This window comes from Accipiter gentilis, chromosome 17, assembly GCF_929443795.1.
Source record: "Accipiter gentilis chromosome 17, bAccGen1.1, whole genome shotgun sequence".
NCBI classification, from domain to species: Eukaryota; Metazoa; Chordata; class Aves; order Accipitriformes; family Accipitridae; genus Astur; species Astur gentilis.
This window is the reverse complement of record NC_064896.1, coordinates 1,027,619-1,045,542: the sequence shown is the minus strand read 5'-3', so window position 1 is coordinate 1,045,542 and position 17,924 is coordinate 1,027,619. Positions and strand designations below refer to the sequence as shown.

At 49.1% G+C, this 17,924-nt stretch overlaps 1 protein-coding gene across 2 annotated transcripts in view; it reads right to left on the bottom strand.

Annotated features, from left to right (window-relative positions):
• The window catches only part of GRIK3 (glutamate ionotropic receptor kainate type subunit 3), a 120,761-nt gene that overhangs the window by 38,047 nt on the left and 64,790 nt on the right, over positions 1 to 17,924 (bottom strand). For both annotated transcript variants that reach the window (XM_049819969.1, XM_049819970.1), the window contains exons 2-7: positions 16,517 to 16,693; positions 14,888 to 15,145; positions 13,351 to 13,532; positions 9,005 to 9,058; positions 4,152 to 4,325; positions 1,446 to 1,589 (exon numbers count right to left, since the gene is read on the bottom strand). In XM_049819969.1, coding sequence (XP_049675926.1) covers positions 1,446 to 1,589; positions 4,152 to 4,325; positions 9,005 to 9,058; positions 13,351 to 13,532; positions 14,888 to 15,145; positions 16,517 to 16,693 — 989 coding nt within the window. The remainder of the gene's footprint in view (positions 1 to 1,445; positions 1,590 to 4,151; positions 4,326 to 9,004; positions 9,059 to 13,350; positions 13,533 to 14,887; positions 15,146 to 16,516; positions 16,694 to 17,924) is intronic.

Genomic DNA, 17,924 nt, shown 5'->3' with positions numbered 1-17,924 from the left:
TGTTCTGCTTGCAATGGGGAGGAAGCTTATCCCCGCAACGAGCTGACGCGGTGCCAGAAAGGGAAACAACAAGCAGGCACTGGAGTGTGAGGCTCAGGGTAATTTGCAAAAGGAGCCAACCAAACAAATTATTTACACTCTCTTTTGGCAGCCAGCTGGAGCAGGTTTCTGCAGAAGGGAACAAAACACGAAAAAGGAGAGAGAGAGGCAGGGAGAGGAGAGGGACCGTCTTCAGTGCCTATTAAGAAAAAAGTTCATTCTCTCTCTGCAATGGGAATCATTCTTCCTTTGTCCTCCCCTACATCTGTGCGCTCGTGCAGCTCCGGCAGCACCTGGGGTGGGCACGCGCTCACTGCACTTACGTGTTCAGGGTCCGCTGGGGTCCGTAGGTGATTTGCAGCACAAATCATAGTAACGGTTAACCACGTACTTCTACTCTTCTGTTTCAAAACTTCAGGGGATTTTGTACCCAGCCTTTTAAATGTGTCCCCATCATGTATCTGATACGCAGCCAGTTTTATAACTTCCCATGTGAAGAGCCACAGGCGCAGAAGTTTAAAAAGGCCTTAGGGTAAATAAGGGGGCCTTATCACAAAGATGTATCTGGTAGGGTGTGCAGCACCTCCTGGCAGCTCTGCTTTCATTTTTTTCTTGCGTGAGGGCTCCTTTTTGCAGACAGAGCAAAACCCGGGGTGTGAGTGCAGGGGTGCACGCACGGGGGCTCTTCTGTGAGGGCCGACCACCTCTCGCTGCGGCTTCCCTGTGCTGCGCTCCCTTGGTGAGCTCACTGCTCATAAAACACCCGTGCTTTGAGTCTGCTTGCGTGCTTAAGCCAGATGCAAACAAACAATTACGTGGGCCGAGCAGAAAGAAATCATAATGACTGAAAACAGAGAATGAAGCTGCCTCCTCACTCCCCGGGCTCCCTACTTGCTAAATCCACCGGTCTGCCAAAGCCGTTCATCAGCACGCAGGCAGAGATGCACAGCGCTGCCAGCTTTGCCACTGGGATTTAGCAGCACTGAATGCCCTTTGTGGACCCCAAGCAAATGTTCCTGTAAAAGGCAAATGGCTATTGCTCTGCTAAGAAATGGCCTCGGAGAGAGAGCGGTCCAGCTGCTCTTGACGCAAGAAGAGGCCAGGGCAAGTCTCAGTGACAGCATGGGAGATTTCAGCTTGTGTTGGATGTTTTGGCGTGGCTGCACGGACGGTATTTTGAAGGCAAAGACAGGATTTTTCCTTTCTGGCTGCACTTAGCAGCCTGGCGTATATCTGTGCTTCCATCCAGTTGTACCTGCCCAGGCGGGGGAATTTTTTATAACCCTCTACCTGCCAAGCCTCCCTGCCACGTGCCTCCGTACCTGCGCGCTGAGCAGCTGCACTGCTCCTGCCGGGGAAGTTTTGCATTAGTGGGAAGCAATTATGGTTGCAAATCATGCTTTTACCTCTTTTATAAAATTCATGAAGCGGCCACCAAACCTCCAAGCTTTGTGCCGATGGCACTGCAGGGAGTTCACGGTCATCTGAGGGGCGCGCTGGTAGCAGACGGAGACCACGTGCACCGCATCGTACAACAGGGCAGCGTCTGTCTAAAGTAAAGGGGAACAGCATTTGTGTTGATAGCGGTTCCAGAGCAAGGAAGCATTCAGACAGCAAAGCAGTGGGGGATCCGTAAAGCGTCGCAGGAGAAGCTGCAAGAACCCCCTCTGCGTTAACCCCTGCCCAACACCCGGTGGACCCGAGGGTTCCTCTGCCCTGGTCCACTGCCGACCATCCCACCTCCTGGGTGTCCAACCCTGCAAACAGCGCTCCGAGGGCAGGGCTGGGCTCTCAAGACATTCACTGGGATCTCAAGACATTGCCATGAATGCGCACGCTTTAACGCAAGACTTGTATAAACCTCTAAGCTGACCTGTCATGCAAAGCACGTCCTCAGAACACGTAGCTCTGCACATGACAAAGCCTCATGAGCATGTTTTTCTGTTACATGGCTCTTTAGACTACAAGATATAGTTCTGTCTTAAAATCAGAGATTGTGAAAATGTCATTTGTCTGTGTGTATCTGTTCTGGTTATTTCTAGTGCATTTATTACTGTATTGTCACACAAGGAAGCTAGCAATTTCTAAATGTAGAAGGTAGTAGCAGAATTTTCTTCTTTAGTCTGTTTTGTCTGAGTGTAAAAAAAACTCATATGAGAACATATTATCCACACTATTTTATACAGGGGGAAATAAGGAACAGAGAAGTTAAATAGCTTGTCCGTGGGCATGGAATTTTCCAAAATGACCCAAACTGTCACCGAAATCAGGACCTCACAGATTTATAACATCTTCCCACGTTTCAGTGATTTGAACTAGGGGGAACTTTTTTTTTCTTCCACATAATGTGATGGGTTTAGATTCAATTTGAGATGCCCCATCTCACCTCCAAACATTGATCAAGAGAATTGGATTTATTTTTCACTCCGATATGGTAAGTCCTCCTAGTGAAAATACATTATTTGCTGGCTTCACAAAGGTACAAAACAGATGTGAGCGTAGCAGCAGCGTAATAAAACACAATAAAATAAAATAATACAGCAAATAACTGGGCAGATATCTAACAGGACGTGGCCATGGAGAAAATCCTCAACATTGGCAGCCGTCCCCGTGACCTTCCCTTCCCACAGCACCCGAGCATGAAGAGCAGGCACCCGACCTGCATCCCACGGGCTTGTACGTACAGCAGCAGGGACAGGTTTTCTAAGTTTGGGGCTAGAGGAGAGTGAGTACAAGAATATGTCCAAGCAATTTCATGGTGAATGACATACTGTAATGCCCAGCTGAGATCAGGGCCCCACTGGGACAGACACCAGACAAACACAACTAAAAGGCAGGATCCCCTCTGAAGAAGCAACCAGACAGGGAACGGGAGAGGAGCCAGCGGCAGCGGGGGGAGCCCAGCACCGTTGCAGGCAATGTGACGCTGCAGTCGTGGGCAGTGCTGCATAAACGTTAAAGGCTAAAGGAGAATGGCGGGGCTCTCCTCTAAGGAAAAAAAACAAGAACAGGAGGGATACGAGGAGCCCTTTCAAGGTGAAAGTCTGGGAGGCTTTGCCACTTGTGGGGTTGGTTCTGGCAGGTCTAAAGGGAGAGGGGAGGAGGGAGCCAGTCAGCAATTACGGGGGTCAGAGACAGCCTCGCAGGGAAGACAGATGGGCGAGCAGGTGCTGTACCTTCCGAGCAGTAACTCAGCGGAGCAGAGCTGCCATCAGACCCTAAAAGGAGTCATCAAAGCTGCAGCAAAGCCCATCTCCGAGTATAGCTTTGGCTCTTTCTCCCCGCATCAATCTCAGCGAATTGCCTGGCCCAGTCCAGCCGTGTGCCGCGCTCCAGCCCCGGGAGCTGGGCGTCCGGCTGCTCTTGGGGACTCTCTGGGGAGGCGGTGGCAGCTGGAGCCCTTGCAAGCCCCTGCGGGAGAAGCCCCGGCTACCTGGCTCCTCCGGTGGGACGGGAGCGTTTCTGCTCCCCATTGCCGCTCCCAGGGCTGGGCGGAGGGACGTGCGAGGCGATCGTCCTGCCCTGAGCTGAAACAGGACTTGGGGAGAGCAACCGAAGAGAGGGGGTGCCCTTTCCTGGGTGCTCCGGGGTTTGGGGCGCACGCAGCCCATCCCTTTCCAGGGCGCGTTGCATCGGGACGTCAGGCAAGCACGGAGAAATCCTGCTGTGCCTGAACAAGGGGCACAATACGCAGCTGACTGCAGCTCCCTCTCTTCTTGTTCCCAGCACGAAATAGCCAGGGCACTTCCCCACCGTGCTCAGCCCTTTCTGGAACTGAAAGCTTTGAATTTTGCCAGTCCTGGGGGCAGCTTTTTACTGGCAAGAAGGGAGGGGAGGAGCAGAGTCTCTCAAAATTGGCAAATCTGTTGGCAAGCTGCGCTTGCAAAAGGAGAGTGTTAACCCAGCGGTGGGCTGCAGGGGTTTCACCAGCCAAACTCACTGCATTTGAGGGACTGTTATTACAGAATGCAAGTAACTACCTTGGGGAAGATACCTGGGATGAGTTGTTACTAGTACAAGCACCAATAAAAATAACATTTAGGCCTTAATGACTGTTCCTGACTTCCCTGCCGCTCTGGTCTGGACTTCACCCTTGTTTAAACTTCTCATACCATCATCACGCCGTCGAGCAGTCCCAGCTCTGCCTTGGGCGTGGACTGCAGCCGCTCCATGGACCACTTCTCAATGATGGAGGACACGTGCGGGTTCTCCACGTTGAGGATCCGGAAACCGGTCAGGTTCACTCCAGAGTAGCGGTATGGTTCTAGGTCTAATGCATAAAGATCCTTAAAAGAGAGAAACCAGTTTAAACATTTTGTTTAGCTTTGTTTTGTTTGTCTTTTCTGCATGGATTCACGTCTGCGTTTGAAGTGAGAAGGCAGAGCCCGCAGAAGGCGGGAGGTGGGCTGATGCCCTCATGAATTTGGTGGATTGTACTGTCTGTTGCCATCAGCGTCTGCTTGCAGAGACTCGTAGGTGTTAGTGGCATTCGGGTGTCATATGTGCGGGTTCACCCACGCACAGCGGAGGGAAACTCCTGCCAAAGAACTCACTCTGTATAAAAGAGGCAAGTGAATTGTGGGGAGAAAACCAGAATCACTATCTGCAACTGTGAAAAACGAGGCTTGCGACCAAGGGGGAGGGGACGAGGCAGAATTCCTGTATCCAGAGCTCACTGGGGCCTTGCCGTGGAGGATTTGCTGCGAGTGCCGAAGCCCACGGGGTGCTGCAGATGACAGAGTAACTCTGAATGCAGAACACCAACTTGCAGACGGCTATCAAAGAGGAACTAAGACGCATTTCTTGACATTACGACCAGCCTACACAGTCTGCAAATGAATGAGAGTGCCCTTTATACGAATTAAAAAACCCACAGCCAGGCAGTCCTCAGCTCTGCTGGCAGCCAGCCCACCAGCATCACTTGGCAGGCAGTGAGCGAGGGGCATTTGGAGGCCTCTGCCAGTGCGCTTCTTTAATGCATCTCTTGGCTCCGCCGCACATCGAAATATTAAGTTCCATTCAGGGATTGACTTCAATGCTCAGCAACTAGTCTGAGTAGTTTGGGGTTAGGCAGCACGGCAAGAGCGTACCACAGCTGATGTGCTCACAAAAACCCGGGCCAGCTGACCCGAGGGGGATCGCGACTAAACGTAGAGGAGAATGGCAGTCGGGAGGGGGCTTTGTTAATGGGAATCTTCTGTTGCATGGGACATATTTAATCAGAGTTTATCCTGAACAATTTCTGCAAGTGTTCAATGGTAGTAAAAATGCGGGGAGGTGGAAAGGCAGCAGCACCGTCTTCTGTGATAGAGGGTGGAGGGCGAATATGGGAACGGTGTTCATTGCTCTCACAAGGGATTATAAAAAAGAGTTTAAATACAGCATGAGATTGCGTGGCTGTTGCTGTTTTGTATAATGTAGCTATACTGGTAGGACACAGCCACGCTGTGGGTTCACTCAGACGTGGCGTGCATTGGGGAGCTGGAAAAGCACTGGCCCTAAAACACACCGCCCTAAGCAAAGCATAGCAAAATCAGCACTTGCCAGCAACTGAGACTTCATTCTCAGTGGGAGAGCAAGGAATTCTTACAGCTGTTTTGCTTTAATAAGCTTTGGGGGGTTGATCTTTTCCTTAAGCACTGGCCTCTGACTTTGCACCCCCAAGGCATACTGCTGATGGATGCCATGTTTTAATCTGCAGGTGCAGCCAGGGACCGAGTCATTAATCACACCCACAATAGAGTTCAGGGTCTTTGTTGTTTGGCTGGGGTTTTTTTTCCCTGAAAAATCGCAACCAACCTCCATGTTTTGTTAAAGGGCATTGTGAAAACTAGGCCATGATGTTGTCTTTCAGATGACTTACTAAGGGCAAATACAGTTGTTTAACCTCAGACAGATGCTTATATCATCTGGATATGAGGGTGTATAGTGGTCTTGTGCCTGACCCACTGGAATAGATATACTTCTTCCAGGTTCATAACTTTTTGTCAGACACTTTGGTTTGTATTCTGGAAATTGCTGTGGGGAAATAACTTTTGGTTGCAAAAGCAGATCATTTCCTCCTCAGAATGTGACCGTATGTGACAAATCTGGTCCACTGAGCTCCAGACCTCATGGTCTCCATCGCGCAGCTGTCGGGCCGCCAGCCCTGGCCACCCTTCAGATCCTACTGATATTTTGGGTGCCCTCCCCATCCTGCTGCTCTCCCTTGGCCCTTCATCTCAGCAAGTTCCTATAGAAGCCAACCTCCCTTCAGATCCTTTCTTGGTTCCAGGTTAAATCTCAGCTGCAACCTGATTTATCATTTCCTGGAATTAGAGGATAATTAAGAATACAAGCTGAGTGTCAGAACGTGGAGAAGTGTGGGGGGAATTGCCGTAAGAGTTTCTTCTGGATTTTCTGCTCCTGCACAGCCACAAATTGAAACATCTGGGTCTGTTTTCCACCTCATCTACATTCCCTTTCACTCATTATTTTCTGTACTGCAGATTAATTCTCCCCTCCGTCCTACTACCTTTAAGGAAATTTTATTCTCAGTGTTTCTGTGTGGCTCTTCCCCTTTCTCGCCCACGCTCTCCCACCTCCCCTGTTAAAATCCCCAGCTTTGGTGCATCAGTCGTAGGCGGCAATGCTGAGGTCTAATCCTCACCACATCTAGCATCCACAGTAGGAAGCTGCAAAGGCAGGTGTCCAGGAAGGGCATCCTCCGTCTGCTATTGTGCAAAACAGCTCATGGATAGCGTGCCTGCCACGGATCACCGAGGATCCCTGTCTGGGCACGGATTTGCTCGGGCAGCTGTCACTGGGAGGAGTGGCCATGGCCGTCGTGGGAGGCATGCATGTACAGTGCTGTTTGAATAATAAACTGCCATGTACTCAGTCATGAGCACATTTGTGTCATGTCGTCAGCCTCGGGTACACTGAGTTTAACCAGAGCACCTGATTATCAACACCAGTGGAAAACTGGACTAGTTTGGTTTAGTGCCTAATTGGGAGAAGGCAGGTTGGGTGTGGAATTTTTGTTTATGTCGACTCAAAGGATGGGAAGAGATTCCTGCTTCTGCCTGTCTGTAACTGCTGTAAGCAGCAGAATCATAGAATCACTTAGGTTGGAAAAGACCTTTAAGATCATCGAGTCCAACCGTTAACCTAGCACTGCCAAGTCCACCACTAAACCACGTCCCTAAGCACCACATCTACGCGTCTTTTAAATACCTCCAGGGACGGTGACTCAACCACTTCCCTGGGCAGCCTGTTCCAATGCTTGACAACCCTTTCGGTGAAGAAATTTTTCCTGCTATCCAATCTAAACCTCCCCTGGCGCAACTTGAGGCCGTTTCCTCTCATCCTATCGCCTGGTACCTGGGAAAAGAGACTGACCCTCCCTCCCCTCGCTACAACCTCCTTTCAGGTAGTTGTAGAGAGTAATAAGGTCTCCCCTGAGCCTCCTTTTCTCTGGGCTAAACGGCCCCAGAAGTGACAGCAGGCAGCGAGGAAGCTTCTGTGTTTGCAAGGACTCATTTTTACAAGCTGCTGAGAAATTCCTAGAAGCGTTGAGTTGAAGGGGGTTGTCAGTGCTTGGGACTTCGCGGGATGTAAATGCTGTGCGTGCATTAGACAAAGGCTCAGAAGAGTTCCTCCTCCTCTGGTAGAAAAGGCTGATGGGGCTCTTCATGCAGAAGTCAGTGAACTGTAGTCTTGCTGCCTAGCAAAATGTTGAAGCATTTCATGCCAAGTGTTGATACACTGTACTCAGTATTGACTAGGGACCTTTTAGAAACATTCAGTATAACATAATAGACTAATTCATTAGCACCCCATGGGTCTAGTACTGTAGAAGCTGAAGCACATGCATTGCAAGCTAGGAAAACATTGCCTTAAGGAATGACAGATTAAAATATCTTTCCCATGATATAACTGTTATTTCAGGAAAGTGGCATTAATTGTGATTGCTTATCTATTAATTTATTATAATTCTTCTTCTCCCACCTCCAGGCTGTACCTACACATGAAATGTACTCTAGGCTCAGCTGGGGCTGATTAATAGGAGGTTATCTGGGAAATGCTTAAAGCTGCCTGGAATAGATAATGGCAGCAGGGGTAATTAAAATGTCTTTTGCATTTGAAAAATAAATTTTGCAGTTTTTAAGGGTTAGTTTAGTCTGTTTCTTTCCTAAAGGAAAAAAGATAAATCAGATTTTCAAAATCACACAAAATTCAACAGTATACTAGACAATAGCATCCTAAATGGAAACAAAAGTGGCATGCCAAAAAACCCAAACCAAAATGCCTCCTGGAGTCAGAGAAGAACTGGCCCGTGCTTAATGAGAGTGGAGTTAATTTCAAGCTGAGTTCTTCTCATGCAAAATAAACCTGCAGTACTGAACTATTGACCACAGCAGGGCTGCTCCTGGCTCTTAAGGGAGACCTAGATGAACACACAGAAACACATACCCGGTTCTGGCTGAAACTTGGTCCCATCAAATCCTGTCTGTGGAACTACAGCCTCGCAAATTCACACATATGCTCATCTTTCAGTGCGTGGGTAGCTGCACTGAAATCAAAATGACTGGGAGGGGAAATAAAACCAGAACCTACATCTGTGCAAAGCCGGAACAGCTCCAGAGGAGCGAGCCCGTCCAAAAGCAGTGAAAGAAAAGACTGACGTCTCCCAGAATGAGCACCTGGGCGATGCTGCGGTTGCTGCAGAGAGGTTACAACCAAATCATTGTGGTCTGATTCTAACCTGAAGCTCAGTCTAGCCCTGCTCGGCCCTTCTGTTAGGGTACCAGACCTCCCTTCCCCTTGCTTTTCCCACCCCGCTGCGTTAGTATCCTGCAGCCGTGCAATGCACGCCCAGGACAGGACACCCAGCCCGCTCTCCTGCCGCTTAGACGACCTCCTCCCTTTCCATTCCGTCTCAGCAGTGAGTGTAAAAGGTGTTTGCACAGATTAGATACTTTACCAGAGTGGTGAAGATGAAGTGGTAGTATTCTGTCATCATTCCCATTGCCATGGCCTTGAGGAGAGTAGGGAAAGGAGGTTAGTAGGAGCGGATACAAGAATATAACAACAGTCATGCAACATAAACCTCTAAAGAGCTGATCTGGCAAATGTGGCGGGAGGCAGACCCAGAAACACAGAAGCTGGCTTCTGGATCAGTCCTGTGAAGCAGCTAAGCATGTGCTTAGCCAGCAAGAGGCATGTGCTTAAGCGAGCTGAACTGTGGTCCTCGAACCTTTCTGAAATGGTGTCAAAGCCTCAGTGTACAGCTCCTGCAGAGGCCGGTGGCATTTCTGGGTGTTGCTGTGCCACAGACGGCCAGGACACTGACTGCGGCACACTGCTGTGCTCATGGGTCACGCACGGTGCAAAATCTTCCAGGGGTGCAGGCTTGCTTCTGTCGCCACAGCTGGGAGACAGGAGGTTGCCTTTCCTTCTCAGATACCAAACAACGAGCAACCTCCCATAAACCACATTGTGCAGAATGACCACAAAGCAGCCTATTATGGTTACAAGTCCACGTACTGGCTAAGATGCCACGGAAAAGGCTTTTTATTCCTTACACGTGTATTTCTGGTGCTCTGCATCCCCTCCCCTTCAGTGTCGGTTTGTATAATGTGTACCTGAAGCTCTTGTCTGCGAGTCCCTCCAGTGCCGGGTTTAGAAACGGGTCAGTGAAAGTAGAGGCACGGGGATGGGGAGCGAGGACATCTCCTGTCCCTCAGCCCTTGGAGACTGTGGTCCGGACCCAAGGGCTCTTGGCGAGCCCAGGCTCTAGGTGTGCCAGCCCCGACACGAAGGACGGTTCGTGCAGATTGCTGGGATTTGCATAACTGAGCAGTGGAGAGAACATGCTGTTCTGTGAGGTTTGTCAGAAAACGGCTGTGGGCTGAAGGCACCTCGCCGGGATGACCTTGTCCAGGCCCTACACAACACGAGGGGAACGCATTTCTGTCTACGAGAAGAGTCACCCTGAGGTTGGTGGGTGGCTAAAGGAAAGAGATACCCGTGGTTTTGACTACGATGCTGACTCTGTGAGCATGTTTTCTGGAGAAAACACATGCAAGAGCACTTTAAAATCTCCACGGATGGGAAAGCAACTTCAAGTCCCTCCAGGAAACATTCACTTCCCTTGTTTTTTGCTAAAATTACTAGGGCAGAATTTCCTTTGAGGAAGGAAGTGACAGTTTGAAAAGAAGTGAGATGTCGAAGAACAAGGGGAAGGGAAAGGACCTAAATTACAAGCCTAAGTATTGTAACTCTAGAGTGTGATTTTACCCCACATTTGCTGGCCTGGAAGTACCTTGTAGAAAGCCTGGCAGCCGTCTCTGTGCGGCAGTGCACCGTGCCGTCCCCCTCCTCCCTGCCTGGTCGGTGGATCTGCAGGGCTGTGCCACAGCTCTCTCCTGACCTGCACACCCGGGTGCAAAGAGCCGGAGCAGAGAACGATGCCTCAGTATGTGAAGCATCAGTTAGATGATGTGAAACCAATCGAGAGTGAATCATGACATTCCTGTTCAGATTCTACAGCTGGATCATTTCAGTGGTAGATGAAGAGTCCAGACCCTCTGTAAGAAGCAAGCTCCAGCTTTCCAGTACTGGCAGCCTGTGTGCAGGATACATCTGGGTTTGTGGGAAAATGAATAAATGATAAACCTCGTGGATAAGCTACAGGCAATTGCCAGGATGAGAACGGGAGCTCCATTAAAGTTAAGACAGGCACATCTGTGCGCCGCAGAGTGCAGCAACTGTTTAGAGACAGCTGCCAAGGAGAAGAGAGAAGCTGGGAAGCCAGAGAACAGATGTAAAGCATTAACAAGTGACCAAAAATGAGTGAGGCCAGAGGAGCTGGGGCAGGATGGGAAGGCCTCACAAGCAGGCCTAGCTCTGTGATAGGTTTCTACAATGATTTGTTTGTCCAAGAGGGTAGAATAATGAATGGTTTGATGTCTCAGTCACTCGAAGGAACCCAGACTGCAGCAGTATGTAGCAATGTCATCTGTACGTCTTTATGCCAGCTCTTGTGGTGTTATTCCATGGGGATTTTTTACTACTCCAGTTTAAAAATACTGCCCAGATTATCAGTGAAGTGCCTTGCTACTCGTGTGCTGTGGGAGCATGTTACCTTAAATGACTTGGGAGCAAGACCTGGACTGGCATGATGGTGTATGCTTAGTCAGAGCTACCTTAGCGAATGTAGGCTGGAGCTGCTCAAACCATTCCATGTTACCTAAAGATGCACAGTTCAAATCAGTCAGTACCAAGAGGTGGAAATTTTAGCACACGTCTTGAGAGAACCTTTTGGCCATCCATCGGTGCTGCACTGGGGCGGGGAGTGCCGCCAAGAGGCTCCAGGGACCTTCTCTGGTCAGAGCAAACGCCAGAGGCCAAACATATGCAAAGCTGACTGGTGTAGTTACCAAAACATTACAAAAGGCAAATAATAGCAATGATATATGAACGTTATTGTTGCTGGGACAAGCGGAAGGCTGAGCCATTCTTTCATGACTTTTTTTTGCAGTCCAGTTTTTTTTTTTCTATGTGTTGTTCCTATAACACTGCAAGGCAAAAGCCAACTTACGAGACAGTTCTGGCTTTACCCAGCTCGTACTTTTGGTGAATGTGCAAAGCAGGGCATGAGGAGGGTAGTGTAGAGTAGGGGTCAGGAAGCCTGTTTTTCTGTCCCATCCTATGGAAAAGAAAAAAGCTGTTTCACAAGCGAAGGTGGCACCCCTAGATGTGCATTTCTTGATACAGGTAGAAAAGTTAGGAAAAGATGAGGTTTCTGAGCTTCCTAATTCTTCAGCAAATGCGAGTGCCAACAGTGGGAGAGACACGAGGGTCATGGTGCGCACTGCTCAGCGCCTCCCCGGTGTTATACACTGAGTGTACAAGTGTGCAGAGGCCAGTCAGGATGTGGTTTGGGTTTGTGCACCTTCCCAAACTCTGAAAATACTTAACAGCTTTTTCCTGAGTAAAAATGCACTACATAATATTGCTAAGCTGAAATCCATGGCTTTGTGGTCCTGAAAAAACCCAACACACACACAAAACCAGCCAGAAGGGCTTAGAAAGACTTCTTTCCCCCTAGTCCCCCCTCTCCTCCATCTTCCTCACTCTGCACTCACAGTGATGAGCAGAGCAGATGGCACAATAAACTATAATAAACTGCATAATAAGTGAACAGCACCAAACACAGCCAGCATGTTAAAATAATAGGCAGGAGACAATGAGTCCCTTATATTGCTTTCTTTAATAATCCCTCCCAGGCTTTCTGATTTCTCTGAGCACTTCCCTTCATTTTGCATCAAGCAGGCTGCAAGAGAAGTCTCTTTCCATGTGCTTGCTTTCTCAGCCCTTCAGGGGATTTATTTAATCTATGTGGTAGTGTCTTGCTGGGCTGATACGAGCAACACTTCCACCGGCTGGTTTTTAGAATTCTTTGTGAGAGCGTTTTCCTCTGCCTTATATTGACCCTGAAACCTAAAGGCACTTGAAATGAGGAGGAGCTGCAGTGAGCAGCAAACCTTCTGGTCTGCGAAAAATGCCAGTGGAGGAACTCGGGGAGAAAGGAGAGAGACCAAATGAATGGAAAATCACTGACATCTGGCTTAAAGTCCAAGAATTGCACATGGTGCTCATGAAGGGACAGAGGATGCCGTCCCTCCCCGGCTGGCCCAGTCCTGGCTGCTTGCAGCGAGACGCAGAACCGCGTGCACAACTCGGGAAACAGCTAACCAAAACGACGCGTTTTATACCCTGCCCCTCTGTCTGGGCATGTATTCGCAAACCTGGGGGCATGAAGCAACACAGAAGGGAAAGAAGACATTTAAAATCGGAAAGCATGAAAAGCTCGTACAGGGCTAAATGAAGAGTGACAGGAGTGGCCCAGGGCACGGTCCTGCCCGATGCCCGGCTGGGAGAGGAGCGGCCGCTGCTCCAGACGGCTGCGGCCGGAGGGCAGAGGGCTGGGGCTGCGCAGCCGCGGGGGAGAGCAGGACAACAGCCCGGTCGCTTCGTTCGACACAGCTGCTTGGCCCTTTCTGCTCCCGTAACGTTTGTTCGTTCTTACCGACAGTCATTTTTTATACTTCCAGCGTCAGCGCAACTGCGTTTTCTGTAGAAACGCGATAGTATCCCTGAAGAAGGTACATGCTGTAGCTTTTGGTGCAGCTGCGGACTGGGGACAGAGGGAAAGCTGCAGGTCTGCAGCCCTATCTGCGGGGCTCTCCCTGGAGTACGGCCACCCTGGATGCACGAGTCCCTCGGTGGCCGCTTCTGCTTTGCCCCCCACCGCCCCCCACTCACCTGCTTGAGGATCTGAGCTGCCATCAGGTGGCTGCAGTCAAAGATGATGCGGAATTCCCTGCCCCGCTTCATCTCCTTCAGCAGCGGCCGGGCATCGTCGGTGTCCAGCGGGAGCTGGCGGATTTTCAGCCGGATATTGTACCTTGATGGGGCCATGATGAGCTCTTGCAGCCGTATAAGGCCTTCAGGCATTGCACAAAGACAAACCCACAGTGTTACAGGAAAGTCTGCCTTTGCCCTGCAGGCTGGGTATCACAGCAAGTTATTTCTTCCTATATCACTTTATGGAATGCAGTCAAGACCTTCCTCCCTCCCTCAAATGGCCATTGCTAAAGCCAAGGTGTCATGTGTCAATCATTAAACCCCCAGATATCTCCAGAGCGGTTGTTCTAAGGCAGAATGGCCTTTCCTGGTGTTTCCCTGCTGCCCCTGCACCCAACTATGGTAGAGCTGGGGCCCCTGCACTAGGTAGGAAGAGCAGAAGAGCAGATTGGTCCCAACCTTTGACATCTTTGGGATCACAACATTTTTTCTTAAACAAATAAGCCCTTGAGAAAGGACAGAATGTGATAATCAGCTGCACAACAGATTAAAATCTGCAGTATTTACTGTGCACAACAGCAAAAGAAAAAAATGAATATGCGCTTAGATTTATGAATCGTATCGTTCATAATAGTCACTTAATGACAGCTTGTAACTTTCTTACTACCCTTAGAACTCAGTTCTCATTTAGGCAGAAGGTACAAAGCCATGCTGAATGCAGCTGAGCAGGAATTATTGGTATCTAATGTTGCAAAAAGAAATTCAGCAGATGCCTATTGCAAGGAGGAAAAGAGAGGCATGTCCCTCTGCATAGTGGAAGAAATACATTAGAATACACAACGAAGGGAACATACTGTGACCCACATTTGCAAAACAGGAATGTCAAACTGTGTTCTCATCAGCCCTCCCCTAAAGAAACCATTTGGTTTAGTGGAATTAGGTTGGACAGGCTATCCAATGTGTCTTTTGTTTTTGGGGGGTTTTATCTATAGTGCTGTGCAGTGCTTTGCTTTGTTTAACCGTCAACAACTTGCTTTATGTGAAAAACTTTGTCAGCTATGTTTTAGAGAATTAGCCAGAAAAACAAAAAACTTCCCAGAACTGCTTTTGCTTTTAGCTGGGAAACTGCATCCTCAATGGCAGCCGCAGACCAAGGTCTTTGCTTGTGTAGATGGGCACCACCGTGCCAAATACAGCCGTGCTGAGCCAGAGCACACCAGCGGACAATTAATCCTCCCTTGACCCTTTGTCAGCCGGGGTGGTGCTGAGGGTTCCCCGCTTTCTGAGCACTTTGTGAATTAAATGCTTCAGAAAGGATCCCAGGGCCATTCCACAGCGCTCGCCTGAACGCTGGGGAACTGGTGTGTCCCCATGCACTGATCACTGCATGGGGGGGTCATTTCGCTCCTAAAAGGGTTCACTAGAAAAGTTCCTAAATGAGACCCACAACAAAAAACCGCCTGGATTCCTCCTTTAAAGCCCCTCCTTTACCTACCTGTACTGTCATCGTAAACCACAGTGGCTGACCTCCATTTCAAATACTGCACAAGGTCCAGAATGGCATGGCTAAGGGAAGCATAGTCAGGATACAGGTTGACATAGAAAGTGTCCTTGTTATCCAAAGGGTGATGCTTCCATCGAAGCTGTATGTGGGGGACTTCCAGGGCATTGCAAATAGACTGGACGGCATTGGTACAGGAGCCTTGGGAAGGTCCGAATATTGCTACGACCCCCAGAGCGAGCTGGTCACAGGCTGGAAAAGGAAGGGAAGGGAGGGATGCTGTCAGTAGAGCACGGGGCACCTCTGCGGGAGGGGTGAGCGCTGGGGTAGCTGTGGGGGCACAAACAGCTTCTTCCTGACCTGGACCATGGAGCAGTGGACGGACAGACAAGCTTCTGGGCACTAACAGCAGCAGAGCTATTAGGTAATTACAACAGTGACGAGAGACAGAGAGAGGAGGAATTATGGCAAATGGGGGTCTGGACCAGTGGGTAGAGGCACAGACGTGTTTCCAGAGGAGGGAATAACAGCTACAGCAGGTTAGAAATGGCTGAGCCTCCAGAGTTGTGAAAGGAATACCCAGAGATGAGCAGAATCGCCCTGACAAACGTGTTTTTCCATCCATTTTAATAGATTTTTTTTCTTCTGCAAAACAATGCTTTTCATACCTTTGTTTAAGCTTTCACTGAGGAACTAGAACAACAGCATTGGGGGCTGCACGTTTAGGGGGTAAAAAAAAAGGAAAAGTTTTTCAGGGGAACAGGAACAGATTATTTCTCAACTGCCTCTGCAGGTCCTTCCAAACTGAACGCTAACGCTTAGCACTGTCAGCAGGAGCTTTGTGACGGCTACATTTCATTAAAAGATTTTAGGAAAGCAACTGCTCCCAGCCCGAGAGGGGCATGAACGCAGACAGCAGCGAAGGCGTGCGGGTCCCCCCCGGACCCGCACATGTCCCTGGAGCGGGTCCTGCGCATTCTGGTCCTGTCCCAACACTTGGTGCAGCCAACGCGCGTGCTCCCAGGAGCCTGGCACAGAGGAAACCTCCACGACAAAACTATCTTAAAAAGGGACAGCCGGGGTCGGTGAACTCGACTCTGAGCAGATATCCCCTCTCTCCAGGGATGCCCCTCTTATAACTGTGGGCTCAGGCAGCCGGTTTCATTTCTCCCAAAACAGAAGCAAACTCAGTAAGCTCTCAGGTCATCAGCCCCACAGCCTTTGCTGCATAGTCCCATTTCTTCCCTCCCTTTCAGTAGTTCAGGTGGGTTGCTGTTATCTGATAATGCAAAATTACTGTTAGGAAGAGAACAGAATATCTATGCTACGGATGTTAAAACTGCCAGGGATACAGTAAAATAAACAAAGGCATGGCCTACAGACCTTGGCTCAGGATTAGAAGCAAACAGTGAAAGGAGTTTTGTGAGGTTTGCAGAGGGAAAAAAGAACAGTTGTTCCCCTTATATTAAAATGGCTCTGGAAGGTCAGCTCCTGGAGGACTTCTCATCTATATCACTGACTAGAGCAGGACAAAATGAGCTGCTGGGTCACAAGTGAAACCGTGCTCTTTTTCTTGCTGAATAAATGGCCACAAAGTTGCTAAGAAGCGTGCTCTGCTCTTACCTTTCTTAGTTGCTTCAAAGCTGTCGTGGAAGTGTATCCTCTGAATGTCGTAGGTTAGTGTTGTGTTAGGCAACAAAGTTCTGTTTCTATTAATAATATTGGCAGAAAATCTGAAGGCTTGCTCCTCGGCACTCATAACCTGGGTATTGGGGCCATCTGCATACTCAAAGATTCCTCCTGCAAGACAAAAGAAAACCAGCATTAAGCCACATAAAGTTTGATTCATAATCTTACATAGCAAGGATGAGAAAACTCTTGGACAGAGCTGTGACATCTGCAGGCTGAACAAGGCTTGCTCCCAGGACATTTCCTGGACTGAAATAAAGACATGAAAACATGTGGGGTTTTGGTATATGCTGGTCCATGACAGTGTTCAGAATGCCAGCTTTGCAGGGCAATAGGGGACAAATTTAAAGTCATGGAATATTTTTATGAGACAGATGAGCGTCTTCCCGTAAAACTTCAGGACCAGACCTTGGGAAGTGCAGACAGGCCTATTGCTCAGGTGCAGAGATGCTCCAGGTTTGTGCTCTGAGGAGTTACTGCGGTACGAACCTGGCACTGCCCTCCCGTCCCACGCGGGACCCCTCCCCGCCTTGTCCACCCAGCTCCAAGTCCTCACGCAGGAGGCAGGCAGCGCAGCTCCGCTGCTTTCTATTTTTGGTGCCATTTTTAGTGCCCTTCTCATCTTTTATTGTTCCTCATGTTTAGCTATCCAAGTTCTCAATTCAGACCAGCAGAGACTTCTGAATTTGCCTACCCTACAGCTTATCTGCTCAATAATGCACATCTTGAATGCATGCTTTCCCGTGTTCAAAAGTTGTTAATGCCATTACACATCCCCAAGGGCAACAAGCTCATGTCACAGTATCGCTGGGATTCTTGGCTCTGTATCTGTGAGTCTTGTCCTCAGTTCCCCACTGACAGCCACTCTAATTGAAGTGACTCAGTGCAGGCGTAAATTATGTAATTGCATGTCCTTGTCTCGGAGATGTAGGCGCCGTCCTGTGCCCCTTGCAGAACCATGGAAAGACACATAAACCTTGCTCTATCTTATTAAAAAGTAAACCAAAATAATTAATGGATGAGCAAGATAAGCAAGTGCAATTGGTAACAGATGGTCTCTGGGTTCATTAGCAGAAGGAAAATCTTCCTCTTCAACTTAAGGTAGTCCTAAAATGTTTTGTTATAGACAACAGATGTCTACTCAGCCCTCCTAGCTTTCAAGCAACTGCGTGAATCTTCCTCCAGGAGCCAGAACACATTATCTATAGTTTTTGTGGCAATTTGGTGCTAGCCAAGAGTGCCAGTTTTGCAAGAGCCAAGCTGACATTTCTGTTGACGGCCACACTCTGTGCGTCCTCCCAGGAACCTGACCAAAGCCATGGGCTGAGCGAACCACGGTACA